The sequence below is a fragment of the Bombina bombina genome, chromosome 4 (genome assembly GCF_027579735.1).
Source record: "Bombina bombina isolate aBomBom1 chromosome 4, aBomBom1.pri, whole genome shotgun sequence".
NCBI classification, from domain to species: Eukaryota; Metazoa; Chordata; class Amphibia; order Anura; family Bombinatoridae; genus Bombina; species Bombina bombina.
This window is the reverse complement of record NC_069502.1, coordinates 917,562,634-917,577,601: the sequence shown is the minus strand read 5'-3', so window position 1 is coordinate 917,577,601 and position 14,968 is coordinate 917,562,634. Positions and strand designations below refer to the sequence as shown.

General features: G+C 36.9%; 1 protein-coding gene across 5 annotated transcripts in view; it reads right to left on the bottom strand.

Moving 5' to 3' along the window:
- Positions 1-14,968, bottom strand: part of LTBP1 (latent transforming growth factor beta binding protein 1) — a 596,328-nt gene that overhangs the window by 365,961 nt on the left and 215,399 nt on the right. For all 5 annotated transcript variants that reach the window (XM_053711864.1, XM_053711861.1, XM_053711862.1 and 2 more), the window contains exon 4: positions 11,240-11,418. In XM_053711864.1, the coding sequence (XP_053567839.1) occupies positions 11,240-11,418 (179 nt within the window). The remainder of the gene's footprint in view (positions 1-11,239; positions 11,419-14,968) is intronic.

Sequence of the window (14,968 nt, the reverse complement as noted above, 5' to 3'; positions counted from 1 at the left end):
ATCACATCCTCTATCTGAATCATGAAAGAAAAATTTTGGGTTTCATTTCCCTTTAATGTTTCTTTAAGCGTTGCTTTCAAGCACAATCCAAAAGCACACCATTGGCTTTGTGCTTGAGCGATATTCTACATGACTTTTACTGTGCGCTCCCATGAACGTCTATTATGCAAGGGATTTAGAGTATACGTGTTATCCAACATGTAGATGTTAGCACGCCTGAGAGACTATCAATCGAGAGATAAAAAAAATAACTTTGTGCTATAAGCACAAAAATATTGATGATTTTAAAACAATATAAGCTGCCTAGCTTTGGGCGAAAAATTATTATTTTTATATTGCACAAAGCCCTTTTATTTAGGACCCGTTGTAAATTTCAACTTTTCAAAGATTTCATTAACAGCTTCATAAAAAAAAAAGTGGAAAATATGAATGAGGAGCATTTCCCACAGTAAACAAATTTAATGAAATGCACCTATTGACTCACTGAAATGTTAGCTACAGTATCTCATATAGACACTGACATTCCTGGGAAATCAGTTTGAGCTAGACTGCTGTTCTGCCAAGAGAAACGTTGTTGAAGCTGACATCAGCAGACGCTGTGTAATGTTGCATCTAGACCACAATTCATCACGCTATCCAACATATAATCCAGAGTTCACCCTGACTTGCCACACAACTGACTGCACTCCAATACCACAGGCTGGGCACCAATATAATGTTTCCTTGCAAATATCAACTTCAGGCTGTCATATACCTCCTGCATGGGCAACATTACGCAAAACACATAATAAATCGAGTGTGAAGGAAAGGGAATTGTTGGGCGTTGTCTGGCCATTATGCTGATCAAAAGTTCCTTCGTCTTGATCTGGCAAATGTCCCCCCCGTCCCCCACCTTGTTCTATACTGGAAAATGACACAAAGAGGAGCCTTTATTTCAAGCATGCAAAAAAAATAAAGAATTATGTAAATTAGAATGTTGGCACACTGAGATATTGTGCTTACTTGGTTAACACGAAAAGCAACAAGGATTCTAAAAGACTGCAATACTAATCCCTGTAACAATGATGGGCTAAATTACAAATGGCATGCTAACGATATATGGTATTTTGGAGCTATTTGCGCACAACAGAAAAAGTGCGTGTATTATGAGTTAAACGTAAACGCTTTCACTTGAGCGCAATCGAATTCTGGTTAGCGCGACTTCAGAGCTCTGGTTAAATGTTATGCAAGACAAAAAGTTGAACAAACAACATCAAAAACATATTTAAAAATACAGTTACACTCATATCAACACTGTCTGCTAAAAATTATTTTTAAAAAATTCCAAAAAAAAAAGTAATACGGGCTCAAAAATTTTAGGGTTTTTTTTCTCTTTTTTTTTTAAAAAAAAAGCATGCAAATGGCTTTAACATAGAGATATATACATACACGTCTAAATATAAATGTATATATATACACACACACACACACACATATATATATATATATACACCAGTCCCGAAAAAGTTGGGACAGTATGGAAAATGCAAAAAACAAACAAAAAGTCATTTGAAAATTCAAATCACCCTGTACTATATTGAAAACACATTATTAACACATTATATGATGTTTTACTTTGTGACTACAACACACTCCAAAAAAGTAGGAAGACAGGGGCAATTTAGGGCTAATAGCGATGTGACAAGTTGAAATAAGAAGGTGGTGTGAAACAAGTGAGGCAATCGTGTAATCATAGAATATAAGGAGCCTCCAAAATAGGCCTAGTCCTTCAAGAGCAAGGATGGGTCGAGGCTCGCCAATCCTCCAACAAATACGTCAGCAAATAATCCAAGATTTTGAAAACAACATTCCCCAAAGAGAAATCTGAAGGATTTTGGGCATTTCACCATCTACAGTGCACAATATAATTAAAAGATTCAAGGAATCCGGTCAAATCTCGTTGCATAAAGGGCAAGGCCAAAAACCACTTCTGAATGCACGTGATACTCAATCCCTCAGACGTCACTGTCTAAAAACCGTGATGAGTCTGTAATTGATATTCTGACATGAGCTTGGGAATACTTTGGTAAACCTTTGTCAGTCAACATCATTCGCCACTGCATCCACAGATGCAAATTAAGGCTTTACTATGCAAAGCAGAAGCCATACCTCAACACTGTCCAAAAGGGCCCCTGACTTCTCTGGGCTCTGTCTCATCTGAGATGGACAGTAGCACAGTGACGTGTTTTGTGGTCTGACGATTTAAAATTTCAAATAGTTTTTGGAAAAAACAGCTGTCGTGTTCTCCGGGCCAGAGGAAAAGGACCATCCAAGCTGTTATCAGCATCAGGCTAAAAAGCTAGCGTCTGTCATTGTATGGCAGTGTGTCAGTGCCCATGGCATGGGTAACTTGGACATCTGTGAGGGCACCATTATGTAGAAAGATATGTATACATTTTGGAGCAACATATGCTGCCATTCAAACGTGGTTTTTCCAGGGACGTCCCTGCATTTTCTGGCAGGTCAACACCACATTCTGCCCGGATTACAAGCGTATGCTTAACTTAACTAACTGGTGTCTTCAGTGCCCAAATGCTTAATAAGTGTTATGAAAAAGAAAAGATGATATTACACAGTGGCAAACAGTCGACTGTCTTAACTTTTTTGAATTGTGTTGCAGTCAGCAGATTTGAAAAGAGGGTATATTTTAAAAAATACATTAAATTCAAAAAGTAAAACATCAAATAATGTGTTAATAATGTGTTTTCAATATAGTACAGGGTGAATTGAATTGTCAAATTACTTTTTTTTTTTTTTTTTTTTTTTTGCAATTTCCATACTGTCCCAACTTTTTTGGAATTGGGGTTGTATGTATATATATTAGAATGGTAGCTGCAGGTACACTCTCACTGACCAATATCCAATAAACCAGGGCGCTAGAGTCACAACAATAGCAAAACAAAAAATCTGCACTCACTGGATTTGAAGTGAATAAAAATCCTTTTAATTCAAAGTGACGTTTCTGGGCCTTCACTCTTTTATCAGGTTTTGCTATATATATGTTTATATGTGTGTACATATGTATTTATGTGTTTTACTGTATATGTACTGTATATATTTCCCATTCCAATGTTCTTCACTTACAGGATAATGTCCTTTTTATTGTAAATACACACACACACATATATATATATTCATTAAAATTATGGCGGAGATCAAAATCTGAGATTAACCCCTTAAGGACCAGCGACGTACCCTGTATGCCGCTGGCCTTTTTTTGGGACTTGATTGTTTTATAGCGCGGTCTTGCCACCAGCGTTAAGACTGCTCTATTCCACAAAGCCTTCTGGAGGGAGTGCATTAATAGCATGTTCTTGCTAGACTTGTGCTATTATGTCCTGAAAAAACCCTTAACGACCAGTGACATACAGGGTACATTGTGGTCATTAAGGGGCTAAAATCCTCCATGTCTCAAAAGTAAATCAATACAAAATTTTTGCATAGGAAATCTTTTCCTTTAGATATATAGGTATAGATATGCATTTTACATGAACATTATTAGATATTTATAGAAATATATATTTAATAATAAAAAGTACATAATTTTCTATGTGACGAACATAGGACTGTAAAATATGCACACTGCGCATCATGGTTCGCAATTTAGGACTAATGCGGTAGGGTTAGCGCACATGGAAAATTTTGTAATCTTAAGGCGCATTTTTTTAAAAATTAAATATAAAATATTTTAAAAAATGAATAGTAATTATTTAAAATGATAAAACATACTGTAAAACATATATATATATATATATATATATATATATATATATATATATATATTCATTCTATGGATGATTTACATTATGTTACAGTATGTATAATAATTTTAAATAATTATTAATACTTTTTTTTATATTTTATATTTCAATAAAGTGCCTTAAGATTACGAAGTTTACATTAAAAAGGACATTGTTTTGTATGTGAATAACATTGGAATATGAAATATTAATAATTCATGTTGGGTTTAGCGCACTTGAATAAACTCAATCAGGTTAGTGCGCAAGTATCGGTCTTAGTTGTTTGTTGCATTTTTCACACTCCTTTGAAGTTTATGGGGAATACGTTAAAGCATTCATGATATTTGAAATTCCATTTTCTGTGCTCGACCCGACGCAAAACTTTTTACTTTCAACTCATAATACGAGCACAACCCGACGTGCGCAAAAAGTCTCCATCTAGCATAGCGTACTTTTTACACATTAGAAACATTTTAGAATGCATTGTAAATTTAAAGGGACGCAAAACCCAGATTGTTTTCTTTTATGATTCAGATAAAGCATTTTAAACAACTTTTCAATTTATTTCTGTTATCAAATTTGCTTCATTATCTTGGTATCCTTCCTTGAAGGAGCAGCAATCCATTACTGGGAGCTTGCTGAGCACATAAAAGTGCAAAAAGATAATTTTATGATTGCACTATTGTTTTTATATAACCACATGTTTAACCCTAGCAAATAGGGTTAGAGTCAGCTACAAAGTAGAAATCACTGCCGGGAGATAGCTGAAAACTGTAGCTGACCTGCTCAACAGAGGGCCCGGGTGCAAAAATGTTTTTGGGGCCTCCAAAGGTAATTCAGTAGTAATCAAAACTAATAGACAGACAGACATAATAAATTGTCATACATCACTGTGCTACTCCCTTTGGGAACAGGGTAAACTAAATAACACTCATCAACAACTGTCACTACACAAATACAAATGCATCAATTGCAATGAATAATCCATAATTGTGCAAATATGTGCGTTAAAACATCATTTTTATTACAACCAAAAAATGGGTTAGTCAAAAATTAAATAAAGCGTGGTCTACACACCATTGCAGAACTTTAAAGGGACAGTCTAGGCCAAAATAAACTTTCATGATTCAGATAGAGCATGTAAGTTTAAACAATTTTCCAATTTACTTTTATCACCAATTTTGCTTTGTTCTCTTGGTATTCTTAGTTGAAAGCTTAACCTAGGAGGTTCATATGCTAATTTCTTAGACCTTGAAGCCCACCTAATTCAGATTGCATTTTAACAGTTTTTCACCACTAGAGGGTGTTAGTTCACGTATTTCATATAGATAACACTGTGCTCGTGCACGTGAAGTTATCTGGGAGCAGGCACTGATTGGCTAGACTGCAAGTCTGTCAAAAGAACTGAAATAAAGGGGCAGTTTGCAGAGGCTTAGATACAAGATAATCACAGAGGTTAAAAGTATATTATTATAACTGTGTTGGTTATGCAAAACTGGGAAATGGGTAATAAAGGGATTATCTATCTTTTAAAACAATAAAAATTCTGGTGTAGACTGTCCCTTTAATCATTTTTTAAGCCGCAGTAATCGCTTGTTTAATATCAGAACTTATTTTAATCCACCATTAATTTTATAGTGACGATTTTGGTGCTGTTTCTACAGCACAGACCGTCATTATCTTTAGACAATATAACGGCTTTACTGCAGCAGGGTTTTTACACAGCGTATACTTATTATTAACACAGTCTCTCTGCCATAATCCCAGAGTGAGCTTATACAGCATTTTGTACATTTTAATTCCTGTTAACTTTTATAGTATGTTGTGTAATGAATTTATATCCTCACTGATTTAAAGGCAGCTGAGCAAGCACAGCTCCAGAAGCAAGCAGCTCAATCTCTTATACTCATATAGTAACCTTATGTTCCTTCATAAGTGGGTAATTGTTTTTTTGCTCTATTTATTATAAAATCATGGATTTATGATGTATCAGGATTTACTGTAATCAATAATTTATGTACACATCCTCATTAGTATAATTAACAGGGGTCGACAAATCTGTTTAAATTTAGGAGCCAGTAAGAATGTTTAGGAGCCAGACATATTTTTAGGAGTCAGACAATGGTATTTGCGTATAGATATATGGAGAATAACCCAGGGGTAAAATTCCAGGAGCCAGCGGCACCCTGGTACCTGAGTTTGTCAAGCCCTGGTATAATATCCTCTCTGCATATACTGGTAATTCTGACTCTTGAGGGCCGAATTATCAAGGGCCGAATGGCCCTGAATACCCCTGTATCCACGTGAGCCTTCAGGTTCGCCGGAAACAGGAGTTAAGAAGCTCCTTAACTAGTCCACCTGCTCTGAGGCTGCGGACATCAATCAAACCGATCATATACGATCGGGTTGATTGACACTCCCTGCTAGCTACAAATCTGCAGGGGGCGGCATTGCACAAGCAGTTCACCAGAACTGCTTGTGCAATGTTAAATGCAGACAGCATATGCTGTCGGCATTCAGCGATGTCGGGCGGACATGATCCGCTGTGCGGATCATTTCCGCCTGACTGATGGTAAATCGGTCCCTACGTAACTATCACATGTTGATTAAAAGCTGATACACCGAACCCTTTGCTAAACATTCAGCCTATTGCCTGATTTGTGGTTGGTACTTTGATTATCCTGATATTACAATGATTTGTTTTAAGTGCTGACATTTTATAGTGTTACTTGAGACATACAACACTTATTTTTGTTCTAATTTTGATCATTTGGATTGTATTATAAGTGTAACAAATATAGTAACGCTGGACTAATAAAATGGAAACACACCCTCTTTTCTTTTAATTTGTGATTAACCCATTCTTAATTGGTCTTATTTAAAGTTATTAACGCACATCTTTCCACAATTATGGATTCTAAGAGATTTTTGTCATTGCAATTGATGCATTTGTATTGTGGTGACAGTTGTTGACGAGTGTTATTTAGTTTACTCTAAACCCAAAGGCCTCTAGTTATCAAGCCATCAACCGCAAATACGCTGGAATTCCACAGCGTATTTGTGGCGAGGCTGATTCGCCTTAGTTATCAAGCCCTACTGCCCGGCAAAAGTAGAATATAGTGACGTAAGCTTCGATCCGCCGGACTCAGTCCGACACAGATCGATGCTTACGTCACTCCAGACGCAAGTTCGGCACAATCTGACTACTTTTGGTAGTTATCAAACTACTACCAGGTACGCTCACCACTATTCCGGGCCAGCGTACCTGGATTTCAATCCATAGGAATCAATGGGAGTCTGACCATAGCGAAAGTTCATGTTCGCTGCTGCCCGATATCCCATTGATTCCTATGGGAAACGTCTGCACCTAACACCCTAACATGTACCCCGAGTCTAAACACCCCTAATCTGCCCCCCCCACACCGCCGCAACTAAATACATTAATTCCCCCCTAAACCGCCGCTCCCGGACCCCGCCGCAACCTACATTATACATATTAACCCCTAATCTGCCGCCCCCTACACTGCCGCAACTAAATAAAGTTATTCCCCCCTAAACCGCCGCTCCCGGAACCCCGCCGCAACTATAATAAATATGTTAACCCCTAAACCGCCGCTCCCGGACCCTGCCACCACCTACATAATACCTATTAACCCCTATCCTGCCCCCCTATACCGCCGCCACCTATAATAAATTTATTAACCCCTATCTTGCCCCCCCTATACCGCCGCAACCTACATAATACCTATTAACCCCTATCCTGCCCCCCCTATACCGCCGCCACCTATAATAAATGTATTAACCTCTATCCTGCCCTGCCTATTCCGCCACCACCTACATAATACCTATTAACCCCTATCCTGCTCCCCCTATACCGCCGCCACCTATAATAAATGTATTAACCCCTATCCTGCCCCCCCTACACCGCCGCCACTATAATAAAATTATTAACCCCTAAACCTAAGTCTAACACTAACCCTAACACCCCCTAACTTAAATATTAATTAAATAAATCTAAATAATATTACTCTTATTAACTAAATTAATCCTATTTAAAACTAAATACTTACCTATAAAATAAACCCTAATATAGCTACAATATAACTAATAGTTACATTGTAACTATTTTAGGATTTATTTTTATTTTACAGGCAAGTTTGTATATATTTTAACTAGGTACAATAGCTATCAAATAGTTATTAATTATTTAATAGCTACCTAGTTAAAATAAAGACAAATTTACCTGTAAAATAAAAACTAACCTAAGTTACAATTACACCTAACACTACACTATCATTAAATAAATAATTCCAATTTAAAACTAAATACTTACCTGTAAAATAAACCCTAAGATAGCTACAATGTAATTAATAATTACATTGTAGCTATCTTAGGAATTATATTTATTTTACAGGCAACTTTGTATTTATTTTAACTATGTACAATAGTTATTAAATAGTTATTAACTATTTAATAACTACCTAGCTAAAAGAAATACAAAATTACCTGTAAAATAAATCCTAACCTAAGTTACAATTAAACCTAACACTACACTATAATTAAATTATTTAAATAAATTAGCTACCAATACCTACAATTAAATACAATTAAATAAACTAAACTAAATTACAAAAAAAAAACACTAAATTACAGAAAAAAAAATATTACAAGAAGTTTAAACTAATTACACCTAATCTAAGCCCCCTAATAAAATTAAAAAAAAATAAAATAATAAAAGTCCCTACCCTATTCTACATTACCAAGTAACCAGCTCTTTTACCAGCCCTTAAAAGTTTTTTTTTGCGGGGCATTGCCCCAAAGTAATCAGCTCTTTTGCCTGTAAAAAAAAATACAACCCCCCCCCCAACATTAAAACCCACCACCCACACACCCCTACTCTAACCCACCCAAACCCCCCTTAAATAAACCTATCGCTAACCCCCTGAAGATCTCCCTACCTTGAGTCGTCTTCACCCAGCCGGGCCGAAGTCTTCATCCAATGGGGCAGAAGAGGACATCCAGACCGGCAGAAGTCTTCATCCTATCCGGGCAGAAGAGGACATCCGGACCGGCAGACATCTTCATCCAAGCGGCATCTTCTATCTTCATCCATCCAATGAGGAGCGGCTCCATCTTCAAGACCTCCGGCGCGGAACATCCTTCCTGCACGACGACTACCCGACGAATGGCTGGTCCTTTAAATGACGTCATCCAAGATGGCGTCCCTCGAATTCCGATTGGCTGATAGGATTCTATCAGCCAATCGGAATTAAGGTAGGAAAAATCTGATTGGCTGATGCTATCAGCCAATCAGATTGAAGTTCAATCCGACTGGCTCATTGGATCAGCCAATCGGATTGAATCGGATCAGCCAATCGGAATTCAAGGGACGCCATCTTGGATGACGTCATTAAAAGGACCAGCCATTCGCTGGGTAGTCGTCGTGCAGGAAGGATGTTCTGCGCCGGAGATCTTGAAGATGGAGCCACTCCACGTCGGATAGATGAAGATAGAAGATGCCGCTTGGATGAAGATGTCTGCCGGTCCGGATGTCCTCTTCTGCCCTGATAGGATGAAGACTTCTCCCGGTCTGGATGTCCTCTTCTGCCCCATCGGATGAAGACTTCGGCCCGGCTGGGTCAAGACGACTCAAGGTAGGGAGATCTTCAGGGGGTTAGCGATAGGTTTATTTAAGGGGGGTTTGGGTGGGTTAGAGTAGGGGTATGTGGGTGGTGGGTTTTAATGTTGGGGGGGTTGTAATTTTTTTTTACAGGCAAAAGAGCTGATTACTTTGGGGCAATGCCCCGCAAAAAGCCCTTTTAAGGGCTGGTAAAAGAGCTGGTTACTTGGTAATGTAAAATAGGGTAGGGACTTTTATTATTTTGGGGGGGTTTTATTTTATTAGGGGGCTTAGATTAGGTGTAATTAGTTTAAACTTCTTGTAATATTTTTTTTTCTGTAATTTAGTGTTTAGTTTTTTGTAATTTAGTTTAGTTTATTTAATTGTATTTAATTATAGGTATTGGTAGCTAATTTATTTAAATAATTTAATTATAGTGTAGTGTTAGGTTTAATTGTAACTTAGGTTAGGATTTATTTTACAGGTAATTTTGTATTTCTTTTAGCTAGGTAGTTATTAAATAGTTAATAACTATTTAATAACTATTGTACCTAGTTAAAATAAATACAAAGTTGCCTGTAAAATAAATATAAATCCTAAGATAGCTACAATGTAATTATTAATTACATTGTAGCTATCTTAGGGTTTATTTTACAGGTAAGTATTTAGTTTTAAATTGGAATTATTTATTTAATGATAGTGTAGTGTTAGGTGTACTTGTAACTTAGGTTAGTTTTTATTTTACAGGTAAATTTGTCTTTATTTTAACTAGGTAGCTATTAAATAGTTAATAACTATTTAATAGCTATTGTACCTAGTTAAAATATATACAAACTTGCCTGTAAAATAAAAATAAATCCTAAAATAGTTACAATGTAACTATTAGTTATATTGTAGCTATATTAGGGTTTATTTTATAGGTAAGTATTTAGTTTTAAATAGGATTAATTTAGTTAATAAGAGTAATATTATTTAGATTTATTTAATTAATATTTAAGTTAGGGGGGTGTTAGGGTTAGTGTTAGACTTAGGTTTAGGGGTTAATAATTTTATTATAGTAGCGGCAGTGTAGGGGGGGCAGGATAGGGGTTAATAAATTTATTATAGGTGGCGGCGGTATAGGGGGGGCAGGATAGGGGTTAATAAATTTATTATAGGTGGCAGCGGTATAGGGGGGGCAGGATAGGGGTTAATAGGTATTATGTAGGTGGCGACGGGGTCCGGGAGCGGCGGTTTAGGGGTTAACATATTTATTATAGTTGCGGCGGGGTCCGGGAGCGGCGGTTTAGGGATTAATATATGTATTATAGTTGCGGCGGGGTCTAGGAGCGGCGGTTTAGTGGTTAATAACTTTATTTAGTTGCGGGGGGCTCCGGGGGCGTCGGTATAGGGGGTAGAACAGTATAGTATAGTGTGAGTGCTTAGTGACAGGGGTATCAATAAAGCTGTAAAAAAGCTGAAGAGCAGCGAGATTGATGATTGATAACTATCACAGTCCGCTGCTCATCACCCCGTACTTGGTGCGCGGCTTTTTGACAGATTTATTGATAACTTTGGCGAGAGTATTTAGGTCTGCGGCGGCGATGTGAGGCGAGCTTAGGCGAGCATATTGGGGCCGGCGAAGGCAGGTAAGTACGGAGCTTCATAATTAGAGGCCAAAGTGTCTTGTACACTTTCTTTACATAAGATTTTATAGTATACAGCGCCTTTCCCCATTGATAACTTAGTTTATGCAACAATAATAAGAGATTACTCTTATATTAATACAAATAAAAGGGAATCAACAACAGTAATGCCATTATTTCCTTTTCTCTCCTATAATAAATATGGTGCTACTCACATTGTAGAGCTGAGGACAGATGATCCAGGCCTGCTCTGAGCGGTAACGAACCTTCTGTAGATTGTTCACCCAACAGACCATTTTTGGAGTTTGAGAAATATTTGGGCTTAATCAGAAACTGCTGAGTGTGTCCATGTTGTAGGTTTATAGGTAGAGACTGCTGCTGTGGTTGTATCATCCTATTTAAGACAAACAGAAAAAGTTTTTTTAATTTTATCAATGTAGAGAATGGTTTCCGAAAAATATATAATCAGTTAAAGATATATGTATAGAAATATAGAAACATAGATTTTGGTGATAAATAAGAAACAAAAAGGCCCATCAAGTCTACCCATATTACATGTTACTTTTTCCTTAGGATAGCCTTATGCATGTCCCAGGCAGTTTTGAATTCATTTACAGTCTTTGTGCTTACCACCTCAAATGGAAGTTTATTCCATGAATCTACCACCCTTTCTGTAAAAAAATGCTTCCTCAAATTTCTCCTGAATCTGCTACCCTCTAACTTTAGATTGTGACCCTTTGTTTTGGCATTTATTTGCTTGTGAAAATGCTTTCAGCTTCCATTTTATTAAGTCCCTTCATATATTTGAAAGTTTCTATCATGTCACCTCTTTCCCGTCTATCCTCTAAACTATACATATTTAGATCATAGAGTCTTTCTTTATACGTTTTATATTTTAGACTATGTACCATTTTAGTAGCCCTCCTTTGGACAGCTTCTAGTTTATTTATATCTTTCTAAAGGTATGGTCTCCAGAACTGTACACAGTATTCCAGATTTGGCCTAACTAATGATCAGTAAAGTGGCATAAGAACCTTGCTATTTCTGCTACTAATAATTCTTCCAATGCAACCAATTATTCAACTAGCCTTACTGTTTGCACTGCGGCATTGTGTACCAAATTTTAAATCATCTGAAATAATAATTCCCAAGTCCCTTTCTTCTTCAGTTACAGTCAGTAATGTACCATTGAGACTATAATTGTCCTTTGGGTTTTTGGATTCTACATGCATAATTTTGCACTTGGTAATATTAAATTTTAGATCCCATTTATTTGACCAGTCCACTAGTTTTTTAAAATCTAACATGTATATGTTATTCTATTCATAAAATTTATCAATGCATTATCTGCATATCTATCTATCTATGTATATATCTATCTATCTTTCTATCTACGTATCTATGTATGTATCTATCTTATTATCCAGTAGTGTACCATTTTTTATTGTAAAAAAAAACAAAAAAAAAAACATTTAGGACAGTTTTAAATATTTAATATTTTTTTGAAATTGTGTGATAGATGCACTGATTCCCATAAGCAGGCAAGATCTCTCTCACCCTTGGGATAGACAATGGATTTTAATTTTAAATATATACTTTGCAAGGAGGCATACTAGTGTTAACAAATTGCTCCACTATATTAGAGCATTTAAAGGGACACTCAGGTCAAATTAAACTTTTATAATTTAGATAGAGCAGCAATTTTAAACAACTTTACAATTTACTTCCATTAACAAAATGTGCACAATCTTTTTATATTTACACTTTTCAAGTCGCCAGCTCCTACTGAGCATGTGCAAGAACTCAGACTATACGTATATGCATTTGTGATTGGCTGATTGCTATCACATGGTACAGGGGAAGTGGAAACAGACATAACTTTTAAATTTGTCCGAAAAAAATCTACTACTAATTTGAAGTTCAGACATTGGGGCCAATTTATTAAGCAGCAGATGCTGATTATTCCACGTGAGCCGGAAACAGGCGTTAAGAAGCAGCTTCCTTAACTCGTCCACCACCTCTGAGGTGGCGTACTGCAATCATCCCGATCCAATAGGGATGATTTATACCCCCTGCTAGCGGCCGATTGGCCACGAATTTGCAGGGGATGGCATTGCACAAGCATTTCACCAGAAATGCTTGTGAAATGATAAATGCCGACAGCATGTTGTAGCGAATCACGTCCGCCCGACATTTGATAAATCGGCCCCTAAGTGCTATTGCATTATCTTTTTATCATGCATTTGTTGATAAAGCAAATCTGCTGTATTTACTGGTCCTTTAACAATTTTATTAGAATTTGACTGTGGAATGTTCTTTACAATTATATAGGTGGTCATGGGTCAGGAACTTATTGGGGTCTATTTATCAAGCTCCTTGTGGAGCTTGAAGCCCTGTGTTTCTGGCGAGCTGCTCCATAACCTGTCCGCCTGCTCTGAGGAGGCGGACAGCGATCGCCAGAAATCAACCCGATCGAATACGATCAAGTTTATTGACACCCCCTGCTAATCTGCAGAGGACGGCGTTGCACCAGCAGTTCACAAGAACTGCTGGTGCAATGCTGAATGCGGAGAGCGTAATGCTGTCCGCATTCAGCGATGTCTGTCGGACCTGATCCGCTGATCGGATGATGTCGGACAGACATTTGATAAATAGGCCCCATTGTATTGAACACCATTTATTAAATTGTAGATGAGGAGGTTTCCATGCAGGAGAATTGTATCCTGTCTTCACAAGCATTAAGGCAGCTTCTGCCTTGCAAAAGCAATCATTAGTGCAATCCTGCCTTTCGTGCACCCAATTAAACAAGTGCGGGATATATCAATCAGCTTCTTAAAGGAACATTCCAGCCACAACTGGAATCCACATGGATGCATTTCAGTTTCGAATAGAAGCATTTTTGTAACATACATATATTGGAAAAAAATCTTCTAATAAAAGCCATTGCTGTTACAAAAGTATATTTAAAGGAACATTCAACACTAAAGCCTGGTTTACGAGTGTTGTGCTAACTAAAGCGCCCGTGGGATATGTTTTTTTGTTAGGCTCCCACAAGCGTCTTCAGCCTCTCTAGTAGGGATGGGCGAATGTGTAAATTTTCGAATTTCGAATGTTAGAACGAATGTTATTACCGAAATTCGAATTATAAATCCGAATGTTGATAAGAACGAATGTTCTTAAAAATTCTATAATCGAATGCTATTTACAGTTTTTCGAATGTCACTTTCGAATTCGAATGTTTATAATTATATAGAATGTCCACATTCGAAATTTCGAATTTAACATTCTATTTAACAAGTACTTTTCAGAAGTTCAATAGTTCATGTGGTAGGTAGCTAATCTAGTAAATTGATACATAATAGATACAAATATATCATTTTGAATGTTTCTATATAGAATATTGCATAATTCGAATATTACATTTAAAGAAAGCATTAGAAATACTATTACAAATCGAAATTCGAATTTTTCGAAAAGAATATTTTCGAATGTAATCATAAAATTCTAAACCGAACATTCGAAAATCGAATGTTAGAATGTTATGTATACATTTGAAATTCGAACGAACGAATGTGTTAAAATTTGTGTCGTTTTTCGAATGTTGCGAAACATTCGCCCATCCCTACTCTCTAGCCTCACCAATTCTTATGTTATTAAATATTATGGCCGATTGGCCGCAAATCTGCAGGGGGCAGCATTGCAAAAGCAGTTCACAAGAACTGCTTGTGCAATGATAAATGTCGACAGCGTATGCTGTTGGCATTTATCGATGTGCGGCGGACATGATACGCTACATCGTATCATGTCCGCTCGCACTTTCATAAATCGGCCTCTTAGTGTCTATAAAACAATGGGAGCTGACATGTTTTAACTTAGGTTACCTTCTCTGCTGTGGCCAATTAGAGATAGTTATAAATAGGCCACTAATGTGTGCACTTCCATTT